The sequence below is a fragment of the Stenella coeruleoalba genome (assembly GCF_951394435.1).
Source record: "Stenella coeruleoalba genome assembly, chromosome: 17".
In the NCBI taxonomy this organism is placed as follows: domain Eukaryota; kingdom Metazoa; phylum Chordata; class Mammalia; order Artiodactyla; family Delphinidae; genus Stenella; species Stenella coeruleoalba.
Window position 1 is genome coordinate 2,596,766 of NC_137163.1, and position 15,138 is coordinate 2,611,903.

At 55.7% G+C, this 15,138-nt stretch overlaps 1 protein-coding gene across 4 annotated transcripts in view; it reads right to left on the minus strand.

Annotated features, from left to right (window-relative positions):
- The window catches only part of DENND3 (DENN domain containing 3), a 58,809-nt gene extending 57,687 nt beyond the window's left edge, over nt 1–1,122 (minus strand). For all 4 annotated transcript variants that reach the window (XM_079902255.1, XM_079902254.1, XM_079902253.1 and 1 more), the window contains exon 1: nt 712–1,122. In XM_079902255.1, the coding sequence (XP_079758381.1) occupies nt 712–813 (102 nt within the window). In that variant the 5' untranslated portion in view covers nt 814–1,122. The remainder of the gene's footprint in view (nt 1–711) is intronic.
- Between the last annotated feature and the right edge of the window lie 14,016 nt (nt 1,123–15,138).

Below are 15,138 nucleotides of genomic sequence, written 5' to 3' on the forward strand. Positions count from 1 at the left end.
AAAAAAGGAGAATGTCCCAAGCTGCGGTCCCGGAGGAAGGGACGCGAGCCTGCCACTTTGGCTGCCAGGGTGCAGAGCGGAGCACAGGTGGAAGCGGGCTGCAAGTGTTTCACAGTGAAAAACAGCTCGTTTCATCGCATACCGACTAAATGGAGAACATATAAAGGCGGTCCTCACATCTCACCGAAAATATCCTTATGCTGTGCCTAGAACAGCACCGGCCCCTAGGAGACCGTGAATCTGTGGAATGAGTGAAATCATTTAATAGCGGACAAGGATTCGGTGCTGGAGGCCGCGGAACCCCAGGCGGCCCAGCCGCGTCTTCACCTGACCCAGGTGGGCGTCCTGAGACAGAGAAGCCGAGCGGGACGAAGCGCTTAGGAAGCGGCCCGACGGACGCGAGCTTCTCCATCACACTTCATCGCGCTGCGACTCCAGCGGTGTCACCCGAGAGGTGCTCCCGGAGGGGAGGGGAGGGGAGGGGAAGGGGCGGGAGCCCCCAGCCGGCTGCCACTCGCGACTCCACCGCGGCTGCGAGGACAGCTGCTGCTCTCGCCCCAGGAGGCTGCAGGTGGCCGGCCCGGCCGGACCTCTGCGCAACTTCCCCACCCCGCGGACGCCCGGGGCTCCATGCGCACCCGGGGGGGTGCGCTGGGCCCGACCCCGTTCCCCGGCCGCCCCGCCCGCGTCTGTGTCCCCGCCGGGCCTTACCTGCTCGGGGCCACGGAGGCTGTCCCGGGGGGCCCCCAGCAACGCGCACAGCTCCAGCAACCCCGAGGGCAGCGCCAGGTACTGCGGGCCGGCCTCCGCCATGGCTGCTCTGCGGCCGCGGCCGGCTGGGCGTACCCCGCCCGGGCGCCTCGGGCCACCCGGCCCCGAACCCGCGTCCCGGCCGCAACTTCGCCCGCCTCCCGGCCCAGCGCCCGCGCTAGCTGCAGCCGGCCTGTCCGCTGAGAGCGCCGTCCGCTGGGCGGGACGTGAGGGGCGGGGCCTGAGCGGCAGCGGAGCCTGAAGAGGCTGAACGGAGAGGGGTGGGGCCTGGCGGGGCCGGGCTCGGGGCCCGGCGCGAGGTCGTCATTTCCGAACCGGGCCGGCGGCCTCCGGCGCGTGCGCGGCGTCTGAGCGCCCAGCCCCCTCCGTCGGCCCAACCTTTCCCTGCCGGCAGCCCCCTCCTCGGCGAACCGGGGAAGAGGTGGGCGGGGTCCTCAGGTGGCCCAGGGGGGCGCCCAGCCTCCGGGGCCGAGGGTGCCGGAATCACCTGCTCTCGCAAGCCTCCGGGCCCAACCTTGGAGGGACTAAGGCCGGGGGCGCCCCCTGCCGCCGCCGACTCCAGGAAGCCCTCCTGCGAGCAGGGCCGTGGCGTTGGCCGGTTGTGGACGGCAGGAAAGGCCGGTGGGCATAATAGCTATGCCCGATTAACCTAAGACTGGCCAAGTCTGCTAAGAGGTTGAGTAAAGTTCAGCAAGAAACAGGGTGGGGTGGGCGCCGCTAGAGTAGAACGCGGAGAGCGCAGGACTGAGGAGGGTCCGAAGATGGACAGGGTCCTTCCCCGGCCAGCTGCAGGCCTGGCCTGATCCCGGTAGACCGTGGGCCTCCCCAGCCACAGGCTGGGGCCAAGAGGCTGGTTTCCGTGCCTGGTCAGTGGCACAGAACTTGGAGGGGACGCCGGCCCAGTGCTAGCTCTGCTTCCCAGCCGACGTTGGGCAGTATCTATACAACCGCGTTAGAAATGATACCAAAGGAACTTTCCTAGTTCCAATAATCTATGATTCTTTTTTTAAAATCTGAAATGCTTAATAATAATGTCAAACAATAACTACAAAGCAAGGTCAAAATGAAAGCAGGGTTGGGAGGTGTGGATCTGGAGGCCAAAGGATTCCTTCATCCTTTCCAGCCTGGTGAGGCCCCCACTGACTGCAGCCTGACTCACACGGGACCTGTGTTTCACTGTTAAGTCATCTAACGATCATGAATCACAGCTGGTTCCCACTCAGGTCTGGAGGCTGCCCAGCATCCCTGGCTCTCATAGGTGAGCCATGACCAGTAGTTGCAACCACTGACTTCAAAAGGACAGATTTTGCTCCTAATGGTCTAGCTCTCTCCACGCTGTCCTGGTTGTTGGCAGCCTTGGCAGAGGGCAGGGTGGAGTCTGTCACCTGAGAATCTGCAGTGCCCAGGAGAGAGACTCACAGATGCCACTGGAGGCTTGAGCAGCAAGGCCTTGGGCTTGCAGGCACCTGGGCTGGCGTCTGCCCCCCTGTGTGACAGCCAAGCTCCTCAACGCCCCGAGCTTCAGCTGCCTGTTTGTTCAAACACTGCCAGGTGTGGCCAGGACGCAGGAGGTAGACACTAGGCCGCTGTCTCGGTGAGGACCCAGTGAGGTTCAGGCAGGAGCTGGTGTCCCTATTCCTCCGAGAGGTGCAAGGGTTTAAGGAAGGGAGCTCCAGGATTGAGGTGGGAAGTCTGGGGCCTGCTGTGGGCGGGGCTATGGAATTCCCCTTTTCTAGGCCTCCCTTTCCTCATCCTTAACACTGGAGTAGGGGCCAGGTGATCTCAGAGGGGCTCCTAGCTCCGCGCTCTTGCTTTTTAATAAGTCCCTGTTACTCATTCTGCAGGGACTTCCAAAGTGCCTGCAGTAAGATTTGCCCCACCCTTGAGAGTGCTAATGGATTGGAGATAGAAGTGCAATCAAAATCCCAGGTGGGGCTTCCCCGGTGGCGCAGTGGTTGAGAGTCCACCTGCCGATGCAGGGAACGCGGGTTCGTGCCCCGGTCCGGGAAGATCCGCGGCTGAGCCTGTGAGCCATGGCCGCTGAGCCTGCGCGTCCGGAGCCTGTGCTCCGCAGCGGGAGAGGCCACAGCAGTGAGAGGCCCGCGTACCGCAAAACAGAAAAACAAACAAAAATCCCAGGTGGTGTAAGGGTCACATAGAGGCTGATGATGCACTTGAGGGGGAAGGGAGGAGCAGACCCTAGCTGACGAGCCCGCCGCCCAGGTGGGTGTCACTGCTGCACATTAGAGCCAGGGGAAGCAGAGCTCAGATCAGTTATGGAACCTGCTGACATGGTGCCCGCCTTGCAACAGAATTTCATGCGTAGGTTACCCCTCCCCTTCTTCCGCCCCAGCCTGTGTAATTTGTTTGCTGTTCTGTCCAGCTCTCAGGATTACTGTGCAGATCAAGTGGGAAAATAGGTATGAAAATAGTTTGTAAACCATAAAGTACTGATGCAAAAATAGGGGACGAGCACAACGTTGTGAATTTATTAAATGACACTAAACTACTTTGAAATGGTTAATTTTCTGGAATGGAATTTCGCCTCAATAAATGATTTTTTAATGGCATTTTAGAGGACTGCAGTCTATCGACACTTCTTTGGGCATTTTAGCAGGGGTTTAGGTATTAACCAGAATTTTTTTGAAAAACATATAGGGAGCTTCATAACATTGGATTTGACAATGATTTCTTGCATCTGACATCAAAAGCACAGGCCATGAAAGAAAAGTAGATGAATTCATCAAGACTAAAAACTTTTGTTGCTACAAAGGGCATTCTGAAAAAAGTGAAAAGGCAACCTACAGAATAAGAGAAAATGTTTGCAAATCATATATCTGATAAGGGATAAATATTCCACAGCTCAACAATAACAAAACAACCCAATTAAAAAATGGACAAAGGATTGAATAGACGTTTCTCCAAAGAAGGTACACAAATGGCCAAAAAGTTTTCAATAAAAACTGTGACCCCGCTCTATTTCACACATCTCCCCAGATGGTTTAGTGCCCAGGTGCACAGCTTTCTCGACACTTGTTCCTATGCTGCTTCAGAACCATCTGTGATGTGATGTAATACCTTTATATGTAGATATAAATACACAAATGCAACCAGTTTATTGAGGACTTGCTGGTTGATGTGAAAGTGAAATGGTCTCCAAGTAAAAAACCTCACAGTAACAACAACAAAAGTAGGGGACAAATGTGTGGGATATTCAGCGTTCTTCTCTGTCCCTTGAAGAAGCGGAGAAAGGGTTCTGGTGGTCAGTAGCAGGGTTTGTGTCCAGATGACAGCATGTGGGCATTATAACTGGACAGACCAGCCTTTTCTCATCCCTGCATTAAAAGTCAAACCCTGGGGTCCCAACTGAGCGCTCCAGCCCCACCTCTCCCTGGGCCCCTCCTGCACTCCTCAGACGCGTCAGCATCCCCCAGGTGTGTGGCACTTTCAGGCTTCCCTGCAGGCTGCCTGGGATGCACTTTCCCTGCTCTGGCCTGCACCTGCCCTACCCTGTCTCCTGCCCCCGTGGGAAGCAGGGCAGAGCCCTCTACTCTGGATTACAGCGTCTTCATCCTCAATTGTCTGCTGCAAATCCTGATTCCAATATTTGCTAAGTATTTGACCTTGGACAAGTTACTTCATCTCTCCGGGCCTCGGTTTCTCAACTATAAAGTGGGGACGATAATAGTACCGCTTCTCAAGTTTGTTCTGAGGGTCCAGGGTCACATAGACCACCATCGCTGGTCAGGTGCAATCAGTGTTATCTTCTACTATCATCGTTTACAGGAATTGTCTACAGGGCCTGTCCCCCGACTTGATGGCATGTAGGGACCGGGTCATGTTGACACACATACATAACACAAACATCCACACGCAGTGGGCATATGACACTGGCTCTCTGATGCAGTCTGCAGCCTTCAGATGCGCTTTATCAGGTTACAACGTTTTAAAAAATGTTTAAATTCTTTTGCCTCACAGAGATTCTGAGGTAGAGGTTAGCTGGTGCTCCACACAAAAATGTAAGCCAAAAACAAACAAACAAGCAAAAGAACCCAAAAAACTAACCTAGGGCTTCCCTGGTGGCGCAGTGGTTGAGAGTCCGCCTGCCGATGCAGGGGACGCGGGTTCGTGCCCCGGTCCGGTAGGATCCCACATGCCGCGGAGCGGCTGGGCCCGTGAGCCATGGCCGCTGAGCCTGTGCGTCCGGAGCCTGTGCTCCGCAACGGGAGAGGCCACAACAGTGAGAGGCCCGCGTACCGCAAAAAACAAACAAACAACAACAAAAAAGAAATGTAAGCCAAGCTTCAACATTTCTTGGGAAAGTACAATCACATACCTGTTAGCAAAGAAAAGCATGAGTATGAATAAACAGTTTTCTCCAGGAAATGAGGGGACCAGCATGTGGAAGGAAGAATGTTTACCACATAGAAATCAGAGGTAAACTATTCCACATCCAAGCCCCTCTAACTAGCTGTCTGACCTAGGACCTCCCTTTACCTCCCAAGCCTCAGTTTCCTCATTTCTGTTTATTGAGCACCTACTGTGTGCCTGGTCCTGTAATAAGAACTGGGAACACAAAGAATAAAATACAAAATATAGACTCCACCTACCCCCCCACCTCCAACCCCACCCCACCCCGCCGGGCTCCCAGTGCAGCAAACGTGTGTTCAGTGGAGGGAAGGAAGCAGAGGGTGTGTGGAATCGGGGGAGTGACCCAGGGAGACTCAGGCAAGAGGAGAACCCCTGAAACTAACCTCGAAGGGTGAAGAGGCATTTTCCGGGAAGAAAAGGCACAGAGGGCACGGCACAGCACGGCAGGCTACACAGAGGGAACAGTATGGTGTGTGCAGAGGCCCACGAACCAGCACTTGGGTCCTGTAGCCGTGGGAGCTGGTGAGAGATGTGTGTCTGGTGCCCCCTGCTCTGTCCGCACCCCTGGAACAGCACCCAGCGCATGGTGTGGGCTCCACACATGCCTGGGGTTGGTGGGCAGGGTCAGATCGGGAAAGCTGGCATCTATCCTGGGGATCCTGTCAAGTGGCAGAGGACTTTGACCAGGAAAGAAATGGGGCCAGACAGGTATGGGAGAGGGCTGACTCAGGCCCTCTTAAGATAATGCGATTGCAGTGAAGATACTTCTCCAAATTCAAATACCAACCAACTATCCCAGACCCTAATCCCTGAGAAGGTGGCCTGGAGCTAGAAAAAGGCTGAGAGAATGAGAATGAGGATGAAACGTGTGACTTCAAAAGGAAAAAGGGAAGCTAGCCCACCGCCTCGTGGGCTGTCTCAGGGGTCCTGATGGGCTGGTGGCCAAGGGGATGCCCATTCTGAAACTCAACCGCCCCCCAAGAAGGGTCTCCCTTAAAGAAAATTCCGGGAAGAGAAGGATGGTAGAAGGGAGACCTGGGACACGCTGGCCTAGGCGCCAGGAACCTGTATACACTCCTGTGTAGGCGCCTGTGGCTGCAGAGCTGCTGTGCAGACAGGGAGGTGCCAGGTCAGGGTCCACACGGCTGGGCGGCCACGCTCCTCCTCTGGGTGAAGACAGACAGGAAGCTGTGGTCCGGCTGCTGCTGTGTGTTCGGGCTAGAGGAAGGGGACAGATGTGAGAACTGTCTTAACTCATCCGGACTGGGAATCAAGACAAATAAAAATAGAGAGCTAACAGTAAGTGGGTGGGAAAGGGGAAGGCAGGTACCAGTCCGCTCGAGGGCCCAAGAGGGAAGCCCAAGGCTATTCAAGGTTATTTCCCACCGCACCTTCTGTTCCCGATGCCCTGGAATGTGCTCTCCCCTTTTCTCCCCGGATAACTCTGACATACCTTTCATTGGCTCAGGTACCCCCTCCTCCAGGAAGCCCTCCCTCCCTGCTTCTCGCACCCAGGCTGGGCGGCAGCCCTCCCCACCCCATCACACCTCTTGAGCCCTCATCGTGTCCCTCTGACCTTGAGGCTCTCATCCCCTGTGCCTGCTCTTGGGCTCCAACCTTGTAACCCCTCAGCTGATCCTGGCTCCAGAGCCTCAGCTCAGCCCCTCTCACGCGGGCACTTGTCCTGAGAAAGAGTCCTGCCCTGTACCCCATCCAGTGAAAGGGGCACCAGCAGTGGAGGCAGAAGGACCCAAGACCAGCCCCAGCTCCATCCTTCACTAACTGCAGGGCGATGGCAATGCAGACCCCAGAGGCTGGTGTGAGGGCAAAGGGGATCCTCGGTAAATGCCGACACCCCGCTCCACTTTGCTTCCCATCTTCCCTCCTTGGGAGCCTCTGCATGCTGCAGAGCCCGGCCAGGGCGGATGGAGGCGCGGGGCCGCCCGTGGCAATGGCGCACCGGCTGCTGATGACGCAGCTAATGGCTGCTTCGTGTGCACAGGTGTGTTTCCTTATCCATCACCCCTCCAGCCCATGACCAGGTGTCACCCCATTTGGCAGATCAGGACCCGTGGCCCAGCAAGGGGAACCCCTTACCCAAGAGCACAGAGCGGTGAGTGGGGGGACGCAGATGCATTCCCCAGGTGGGGTCGGCCGCCAGCGCCCAGGCCCCTGCCTGAGGCGGACCTGCCCAAGGCCGCTGGCTCTGCAGGTGGTTCTTGCTTGGCGGTTAACAGGGCCTCCCACGCTGGAATGTTATCATTAGAAGGGATTTTCAGACCATTTGGCGAAACCCAGTCAACTCTTAACTCCCCGGGGCAGTGAAAGTTCAGAGCTGGAAACACCCCCTTCCCGTCAAAAGAACACATTCCGAGAGAGGAGGTTAGTCCAGGGAGGCTCTTAAAGGAGGCCGTGGAGGCCAGTCCTGAGCAGGGCCACTCCCTCCCACCAGCCCAGCAGCGTGGTCCTGAGCCCACCCACAGAGAAGTGTGCCGCCCCCAGAGGTGTCCGCTTGCCCGGCCCCACCAGGAAGTGGGGCTGGGGGCACGGGCGGCTCAGGCCGCATCACAAACGTCTCCCGGTCCCCGGAGCAGCTCAGGTCAGAGCAGCAGCTGGGCTCTCCTGTCCGTCCTCCGTCCCTCTTCGCCTCCAAACCCAAAGCCAGGCTGAGCCCAGGGTCAAGGAGGGGCAGAGGCCTGAGGCCCAGCTGCTACCCAGTCCCCTTGCTTCTCTCTCAGCTGGCCACCAACCGAGCCACCAACACCCATTTCCTGGTGTGTATGTGTGTGTGTATGTGTGTGTGTGTGTGTGTGTGTGTGTGAGCCTGGGGGGGCATTGAGAGCCAGATGGTGGAGGGGGGCCAGGGCAAGGGAGGGCCCTAGACCTGAGTCTCCCCCGCCCCCATTCCCGGGCCCCCTCCCACCTGGGACCCACTGAGACATCCTTTTCAAGCACATGGACCCCTTCCAAGAACTCCACACAGTTGTTCACGGAAGGAAGCAGCCGCTCCCACGTCTAGCAACTCCCCCCGCCCCTCCCATCACCCGGCTCCTGCGTGGACAATCGAGGGCAGTGACAGGGGCCACAGATTAATTCCTTCCAAGGGTCCAAAGGGTCCGGAAGGCCTGGGGGAGTCGGCCGAGCGTGGGTTTGTTTAAAACCCAGTTTAAAACGCAGCGTCACTGCCTGAAACACGGCCCTCGCCCCGCGGTGGGCTCTGTTTTGGGAGCTCTTTCCCACTCCTGCACGAGTGAGACCCTGGAGAGAGAGGGATGCGCCCTGATGCCAGCCTCTCACCTGCCTCTGGACTGGGAGGGGTCGCGCTGCTTCAGTGAATGAACAAGCCAGTCCTGTTCTTGCTGCAAAAATCACTCAGCAGCTGCTGGGAGCCCTCAGGCCAGGCCCCAGGTGGAGCGCTGGAAGCAGAGAGGAGCGGGGAGGCCCCAGTGACAGGGGTGCCACCAGGCCTGGAGCCCCACTCGGCCAGCTGTGCCTCATCCTGCTCCCACGGCCCTGGTGCATCTATCACCTCATGCCCCTCACTCGCCTGTCTCTCCAGCCTGCGAGGTGGTGAGCTCCCCGTCCCGATGCTGCACCCACGCCCGGCCCTGCCCTCGTCCCTCCTCCACTGGGTACTCGGCGCTGGGTCATTCTAGTCCTGTGCTGCCCAACTCGGAGACCAGCCAAACGAGGGCTAGCGCTGCCACGGGCGGGTGTGCGGGAGCCTCTGCTCTAGATTTCAAGACAGCACGAGAGAAGAGTGTAAAGCACCTCCTTACTAATTTGTACATTGATCCGTGTTGAAATGATAATATCTTACATACGCCAAGTTAAATAAATGTTGTTTTTTTGCGGTACGGCAGGCCTCTCACTGTTGTGGCCTCTCCCGTTGCGGAGCACAGGCTCCGGACACGCAGGCTCAGCAACCATGGCTCACGGGCCCAGCCGCTCCGCGACATGTGGGATCTTCCCGGACCGGGGCACGAACCTGTGTCCCCTGCATCGGCAGGCGGACTCTCAACCACTGCGCCACCAGGGAAGCCCAAAATAAACGTATTATTAAACTGAATGTCACCTGTTTCTTTTCACTTTGTTTAACGTGGCTGCTAAGCTTACCTCTGTGGCCGGCATGCTATTTCTCTTGCACAGCACTAGTCCATATTTAATGAGCTTTGAAAAGGAAATCTGGAAGACAAATTCACTCATGCACTTACACTGATATTAATTGAGCAACTACTATGTGTCAGGAATGCAGAGACAAGCCAGCCGTGTCCCTGCCCCCTGGAAACCTCTGTAGAGGGCCTGGTACCTGCCCCAGGCCACACTCCGAGGTCCTGCAGGCGCAAGACTCAGACCCATTGCCGGGGGGGGGGGGGGGGGGGGCTGCTCCACACCCTGGTCCCCGAGAGTGCTGGTGGCTTGCTCAGCGTGAGTGTCAGTTTTTCCTTCTCGGAGACGGGCCGGCACAGGGCAAGTTCCCTCCACGTCTCTCCCTGCCTGAGTGGCTGTCTCATGCCACTGTGTTTCTCTAAGTCAAACAGGGTGGTTGTCTACAGGGTGAACGAGGGGCCCCTGAGCTGGGGTGGGTGACGCACCCACACAGGGCCAGCACCCAGTGGCCTCTTGGGTCATGGGCCCCAATCACATCCCACCAGACATAGAAACAGGAGGAGGATTTAAAAAGAGGACGCCTACAGTTTAGTATGTGCCATGAGGGTTTTCTTACAATCATTGTGAACCTATTTTTATTAAAGTCTTTATAAAGACATGTAAATGAAGGTGCCGAGTCAACGTGTAATTCTGCTCTTTCCCTTAAGGTGAAATCTTTCTTTAGACTAAAATTCGTTTATGAAAAGTAAGCTTTCCTTGAATAGACCAAGTGCGTCTCATGCTGTGATGTCTCCCCAAGTCTGTTGAATCCCCAAACTGGTCAGAAAGGCTATCTTGTCATGTTACCACGCTGGGAGCCATTGGTGATAGGTACCAAGTATAGTTTTGTACCTGCTATAGTTTTTCCAAAAGCATTTCATTCTCACGCTGATTTTTGCCACCTTACCACGAAAGCTGAGCATCCTGGCTTGTTCAGACCTGATGTATTTAACAAATGCTCAACTGATGATTCTAATTGGGGAAAAAGAAAAACCACCCAGAGAAACATATAAACGATCTAGGCTGGAGGAAGCGCTTGGCTTCTTCACAACTTGCAAAACTTAGCAGAGCTCTTTTTTATTTATTTATTCTTCAGTCGAAGTATAGTGGATTTACAGGGCTGTGTTAATGTCTGCTGTACCGCAGACTGACTCAGTTATACACATATATGCATTCTTTTTCATATTCTTTTCCATTATGGTTTGTCATAGGATATTGAATATAGTTCCCTGTGCTCTACTGTAGGACCTTGTTACCCATCCATTCTATATGTAATAGTTTGCATCTACTAACCCCAAACTCCCAGTCCATCCCTCCCCCACCCCACCTCCCCCTTGGCAACCACAGTCTGTTTGCAGAGCCCTTTTTAAAATGCTGGTGTTTGAAGCTATATCTGCAGATGATAAGAGCACCACTTGTTGTTTTAGAATTATCTACACCTGTTATCACTGGATCCTTACCACGTTGCACCAGGTAAGAGCGAATATTCCTATTGCTTTTTTTTTTTTTTGACCTCACCACGTGGCATGTGGGATCTTAGTTCCCCAACCAGGGATCAAACCCGTGCCCCCTGCATCGGAAGCGTGGAGTCTTAACCACTGGACCGCCAGGGAAGTCCCTCAAATATCCCATTTCACGCAAGAGAAACCTGGGGCCAGCGCTGGTCGGCGTCTGACAGCTGGTGACGAGAGGGGAGAAGGTTTGCTGGTCACCTCCTCCCGTTGACACGACATCCGCTCTGGGCTGGGACCCACCTGCCCCGTCAGTCAGGCCTACTTCATAAAATGCGGGCTGGGACTGGTGGGGCGGAGCTGGGAGTCTGTGGGAGGCCCAGTGAGACGTCGGGGTGTCATGGAATGAAGGGCTGAGCTTCTGCAGCCAAAGCCTGGTCCCCCCACTCGCCACCACCTCAGCTCAGAGCATCTTTGTTACCCTGGCCTTGGGCAGGTCCTCCACCTGCCTCCTGTCCATGTTACTGGTGACCACCACCAGGTGCCTCCTTCACTAGCCTGGCCTTGTGGAACCCCTAGGCACCCAGCTCGGGCAGCCCTTGGCCTGACACTCCTGAGCCGATGCTGCAGCCCCAGGGAGCCAGCCAGGCCCCTAGCAGCAGTTTCTCCACTGGACGGCCTTGCGCTGGCAGAGGAGCTGGTCCCACTGCGGCCTCCTCCTGTGCAAATGGCCCTCAGGGCAGACCCAGCTGAGCAGGAGGCATGGGTGGGGACACCGTTGCCCCCCCCTCGTCTCTCCCTGTCCCTCCTCTGCCCTGGACACCCCACACCCCCCGCCACTCTCCCCAGGCAGTGCACTACTGGGTCATCATTCACTTCCCTGCTTAAGGGCTTACGCTGGCGCAGTCCCCTTAGCACAGCCTTCCAGGCCCCCACAGACTGTCTTGTTCAGTCTCAACTCCAACCCACGCCCTCCACTTGCCCCCAGCCCCCACTGAACTCGAATGGCTTTAGCAGCGGCTAGTTCTCCAGGCCCTTCGATGCCACCGTTCTATCCCCATCTGCCCCACCCACACCTCCTTCCTGAAGGCGCCCCGGCTCACCTGTGCCCTGCATCCCTCGCACGCCTGCTTTGGTGAGCGACGCTGATGGCAAGATGCCAAGTCCAGGGTCCAGGGATGGTAGGCAGTCAGACATGGGGCTAAACCTTGGAGGCACAAAGATGAGCGAGGCAGGGTCTCTGCCACTGAGGGGCTCAGCTGCTGGCTCAGTCAACAGACACAGAAACACTCTGTTCCAAAATAATGTGCTAAGTGATCACGCCGGGGTGCTGCCGGACAGACAGGGGCCTCGCCAAGCAGAGGGGAGGTTCAAGGAAGTCCTCCTCGGGTACGGCTGTGTGAGCAGAGGCTGGGGGACCGCCTGCCCTGGTTCACCCACATCTAGCACCCAGAGTCCTCCTTCCCAGGAACCCCTCCATCCTAAAGGCCCGTGAGGCTCCTGAGCCCTTCCTGGCTCAGAGGCAGGACCATCGGGGGAATAGCCCGGGGACCTTGCCGTGGACAGTTTGTATCGGCCAATTCACGGAAAAAGCCCCCAGTGAGCTCAGAGCTGTGTGTCCCCCGCCCCATTCTGCACACCCACAGGCCCATCCTTCCTGACCACACACACACAGGCCCGAGGAACTGTGAGTGCCCCATAGGGTGGGTTTCGGTGTGACCCACCTGAGACGCCAGGTTTGGGGCTTGCCGGCCGGGGGGTGGGGGTGGGGGTGGTCTTGCATGAATGCCTGAGTGAGTGAAAGAATAAATGCATGAGTGAATACATGGCTCCTCCTTTCTCTTTAAAGCTGCTTTGCAAATAAAGGATGGAGCAAAGCTGGTGGGTCATTCTTGCGTCACACGCCCCTCCCCCTACAGAAGCAAAACTTGCCCTCCTTCTATTCAGCGCAGCAGCCAGAGAGATTCTGGAGGAAGCCAAGCCGGGCCCTCCTGGCCCAGAACTGTGTGACGCTCCTGTCCCATCCAGAGCAGAAGCGGAGTCCCCAAGCCCCAGTGGCCTGGCCCCCGGTCCCTATCTGTCCTCACTCCCCTGCTCCAACCACCCTGGCCTCCTGGCTCTTCCCCAAGCCCCCCAGGCATGCTCCCACCTTGAGAGTTTGCACATGCGAATGCGGTTCCTGCATTAGCACCGGCCTGATCCGAAATTTCAACCTCCACATCGACACACACTCCACATCCCATTTCCCTGCTGTGGTTTCCTCCCTGGCACGTGTCCCTCTAACTCTCCACCCGTCACTCCCGTATTTTGCTGGTCACCTGTCTTCACGTCCGGAAGATCCTAAGGGCAGGAATTGGGGTTTCTGGCTCATGGCTGTATCCCCAGCATGACAGACCCTCAATGAAAATTTTCAGGATAAAGGCTGAAGGAATCTCCTTGAATCCTCAAAATGATGCCTCCAGGGTTCCTCTTGGCACTGAATGGAACCTGACCCACCAGATACTGGTTTGGGCACCCACTGCATTCCAGAGCACCCCTTCAGCCAGAGAGACCCTCAGTCGGGAGACTCGAGGGAGGGCCTGGGAGGACGGTAACCATTGGGGTTGGGAGGACGGGGATGTGGGGCATCACACGTGGCTTCCGCTCAACAGACAGGGACAGGTCACAGTCTCGGAGCCGAGGGTGGACTTTAAAATCCCGGCCTTGCCACTGCTCTGAGTCACCTGCAAACTATTTGGTTAGGGTCTCTTTTTTTTTTAAGGATCTCAAACGCTCGTTTTTGTTTGTATTTTTTAAAATTGAAGTATAGTTGCAGTACAATATTATATAAGTTCCAAGTGTGCATAATACTGAGTCGCAATTTTTAAAGGTTACACTTCATTTATATCAATAGCTATTATAAAATATTGGCTATATCCTAGGGTCTTTTTTCTAAATGGTGAAAATCTATATATTTAGAATGAGCCAGCTGGACTCAGATTAGATGATCCCAATTTTGGTGACATCTGAGGTATCACAGCCTAGAGCCAGCCAAACGCTTGCTCCTCTCTCCATTGGGGGCTGGCCTTGGCCACACCCTGTCACCAAGCGCCTCTGCAGCCTTGTGGCCTGGAGTCGGAGGCCTAGGCACCCAGGATGAACACGGAGCGCTCTGTCTTCTCTGGGGAACCTGAGGGGGTGAGCGCTCAAGGCTGTGGCTCCTGGAGGAGCTCTTGCAAGGATGCTTGGGCTGTGAGGGTGGGTGCCCTGCGGACCTTCCCTTTCTTTGTGGCCGTGCAGCCCTTCGGAACTGCCTCCTTGGCCTTCCAAGCATTTGCGTTGGCTTTGGGGTGGCAGTGAGGAGCTTCCTTCTTCGCTTTCAGAACCATCTTCATGAAAAGGGAGTCATTTTAAAAAATCTATTTTAATGTTTTTCTGATATTCAGATAACTGTTCCTTATATATGATTAATGATTACAGTTAATAGAGCACCATTATTTTCCAAAAGCACTCAGTGAGGAGGGTACATAAGACACTGTTGGTCTCCTGTCTAATATTCATTTTCCCTTCTTATTAGCAGAATCTTTACAAGTGTACAGTATAGTGAGTCACAATTACTGGGGATGGCAATGTGTCCAGCCAGAAAAAAGGACACTTTCCAGCCTTCTTTGAAAAGAGGAGTGAGTGAGGAGCCATTGGGTGAGGCTTCTAGGAGGGTTCTTATGCACTGCCCTCTTTCCTCCTGCTCCCCCAGAGCTGGGATGTGATGGCTGGGTCTCTAGGTAATAAGAATGGCAGAGGGCTTCCCTGGTGGCACAGTGGTTGAGAGTCCGCCTGCCGATGCAGGGGACACAGGTTCGTGCCCCGGTCCGGGAGGATCCCACATGCCGCGGAGTGGCTGGGCCTGTGAGCCATGGCCGCTGAGCCTGCGCGTCCGGAGCCTGTGCTCTGCAACGGGAGAGGCCACAACAGTGAGAGGCCCGTGTACCACAAAAAAAAAAAAAAAAAAAAAGAATGGCAGAGCGGAAAGATAGAAGGCACCTGGGTCTCTGATAACTGTGGAGTTCTACACCAACACTGGACTGTGTAGTTCCAGATTTTTCTAATGTGAGAGAGAGAAACAAACTTTTATCTTGCTTAAGCCACTGTTATTTGAGGTTTTGTGGTTTTTTCCTTAAATATTTACTTATTTATTTATGTATTTGGCTGCATCGGGTCTTAGTTGTGGCATGCGGGTGCTTCGTTGCGGCGTGCAGTCTTCTCTCTAGCATGCAGGCTCTCTAATTGTGGCGTACGGGCTTAGTTGCTCCGTGGCCTGTGGGATCTTGGTTCCCCAACTGGGGCTCAAACCCGCATTCCCTGCATTGGAAGGCAGATTCTTAACCACTGGACCACCAGGGAAGTCCCGCTGTTTGAG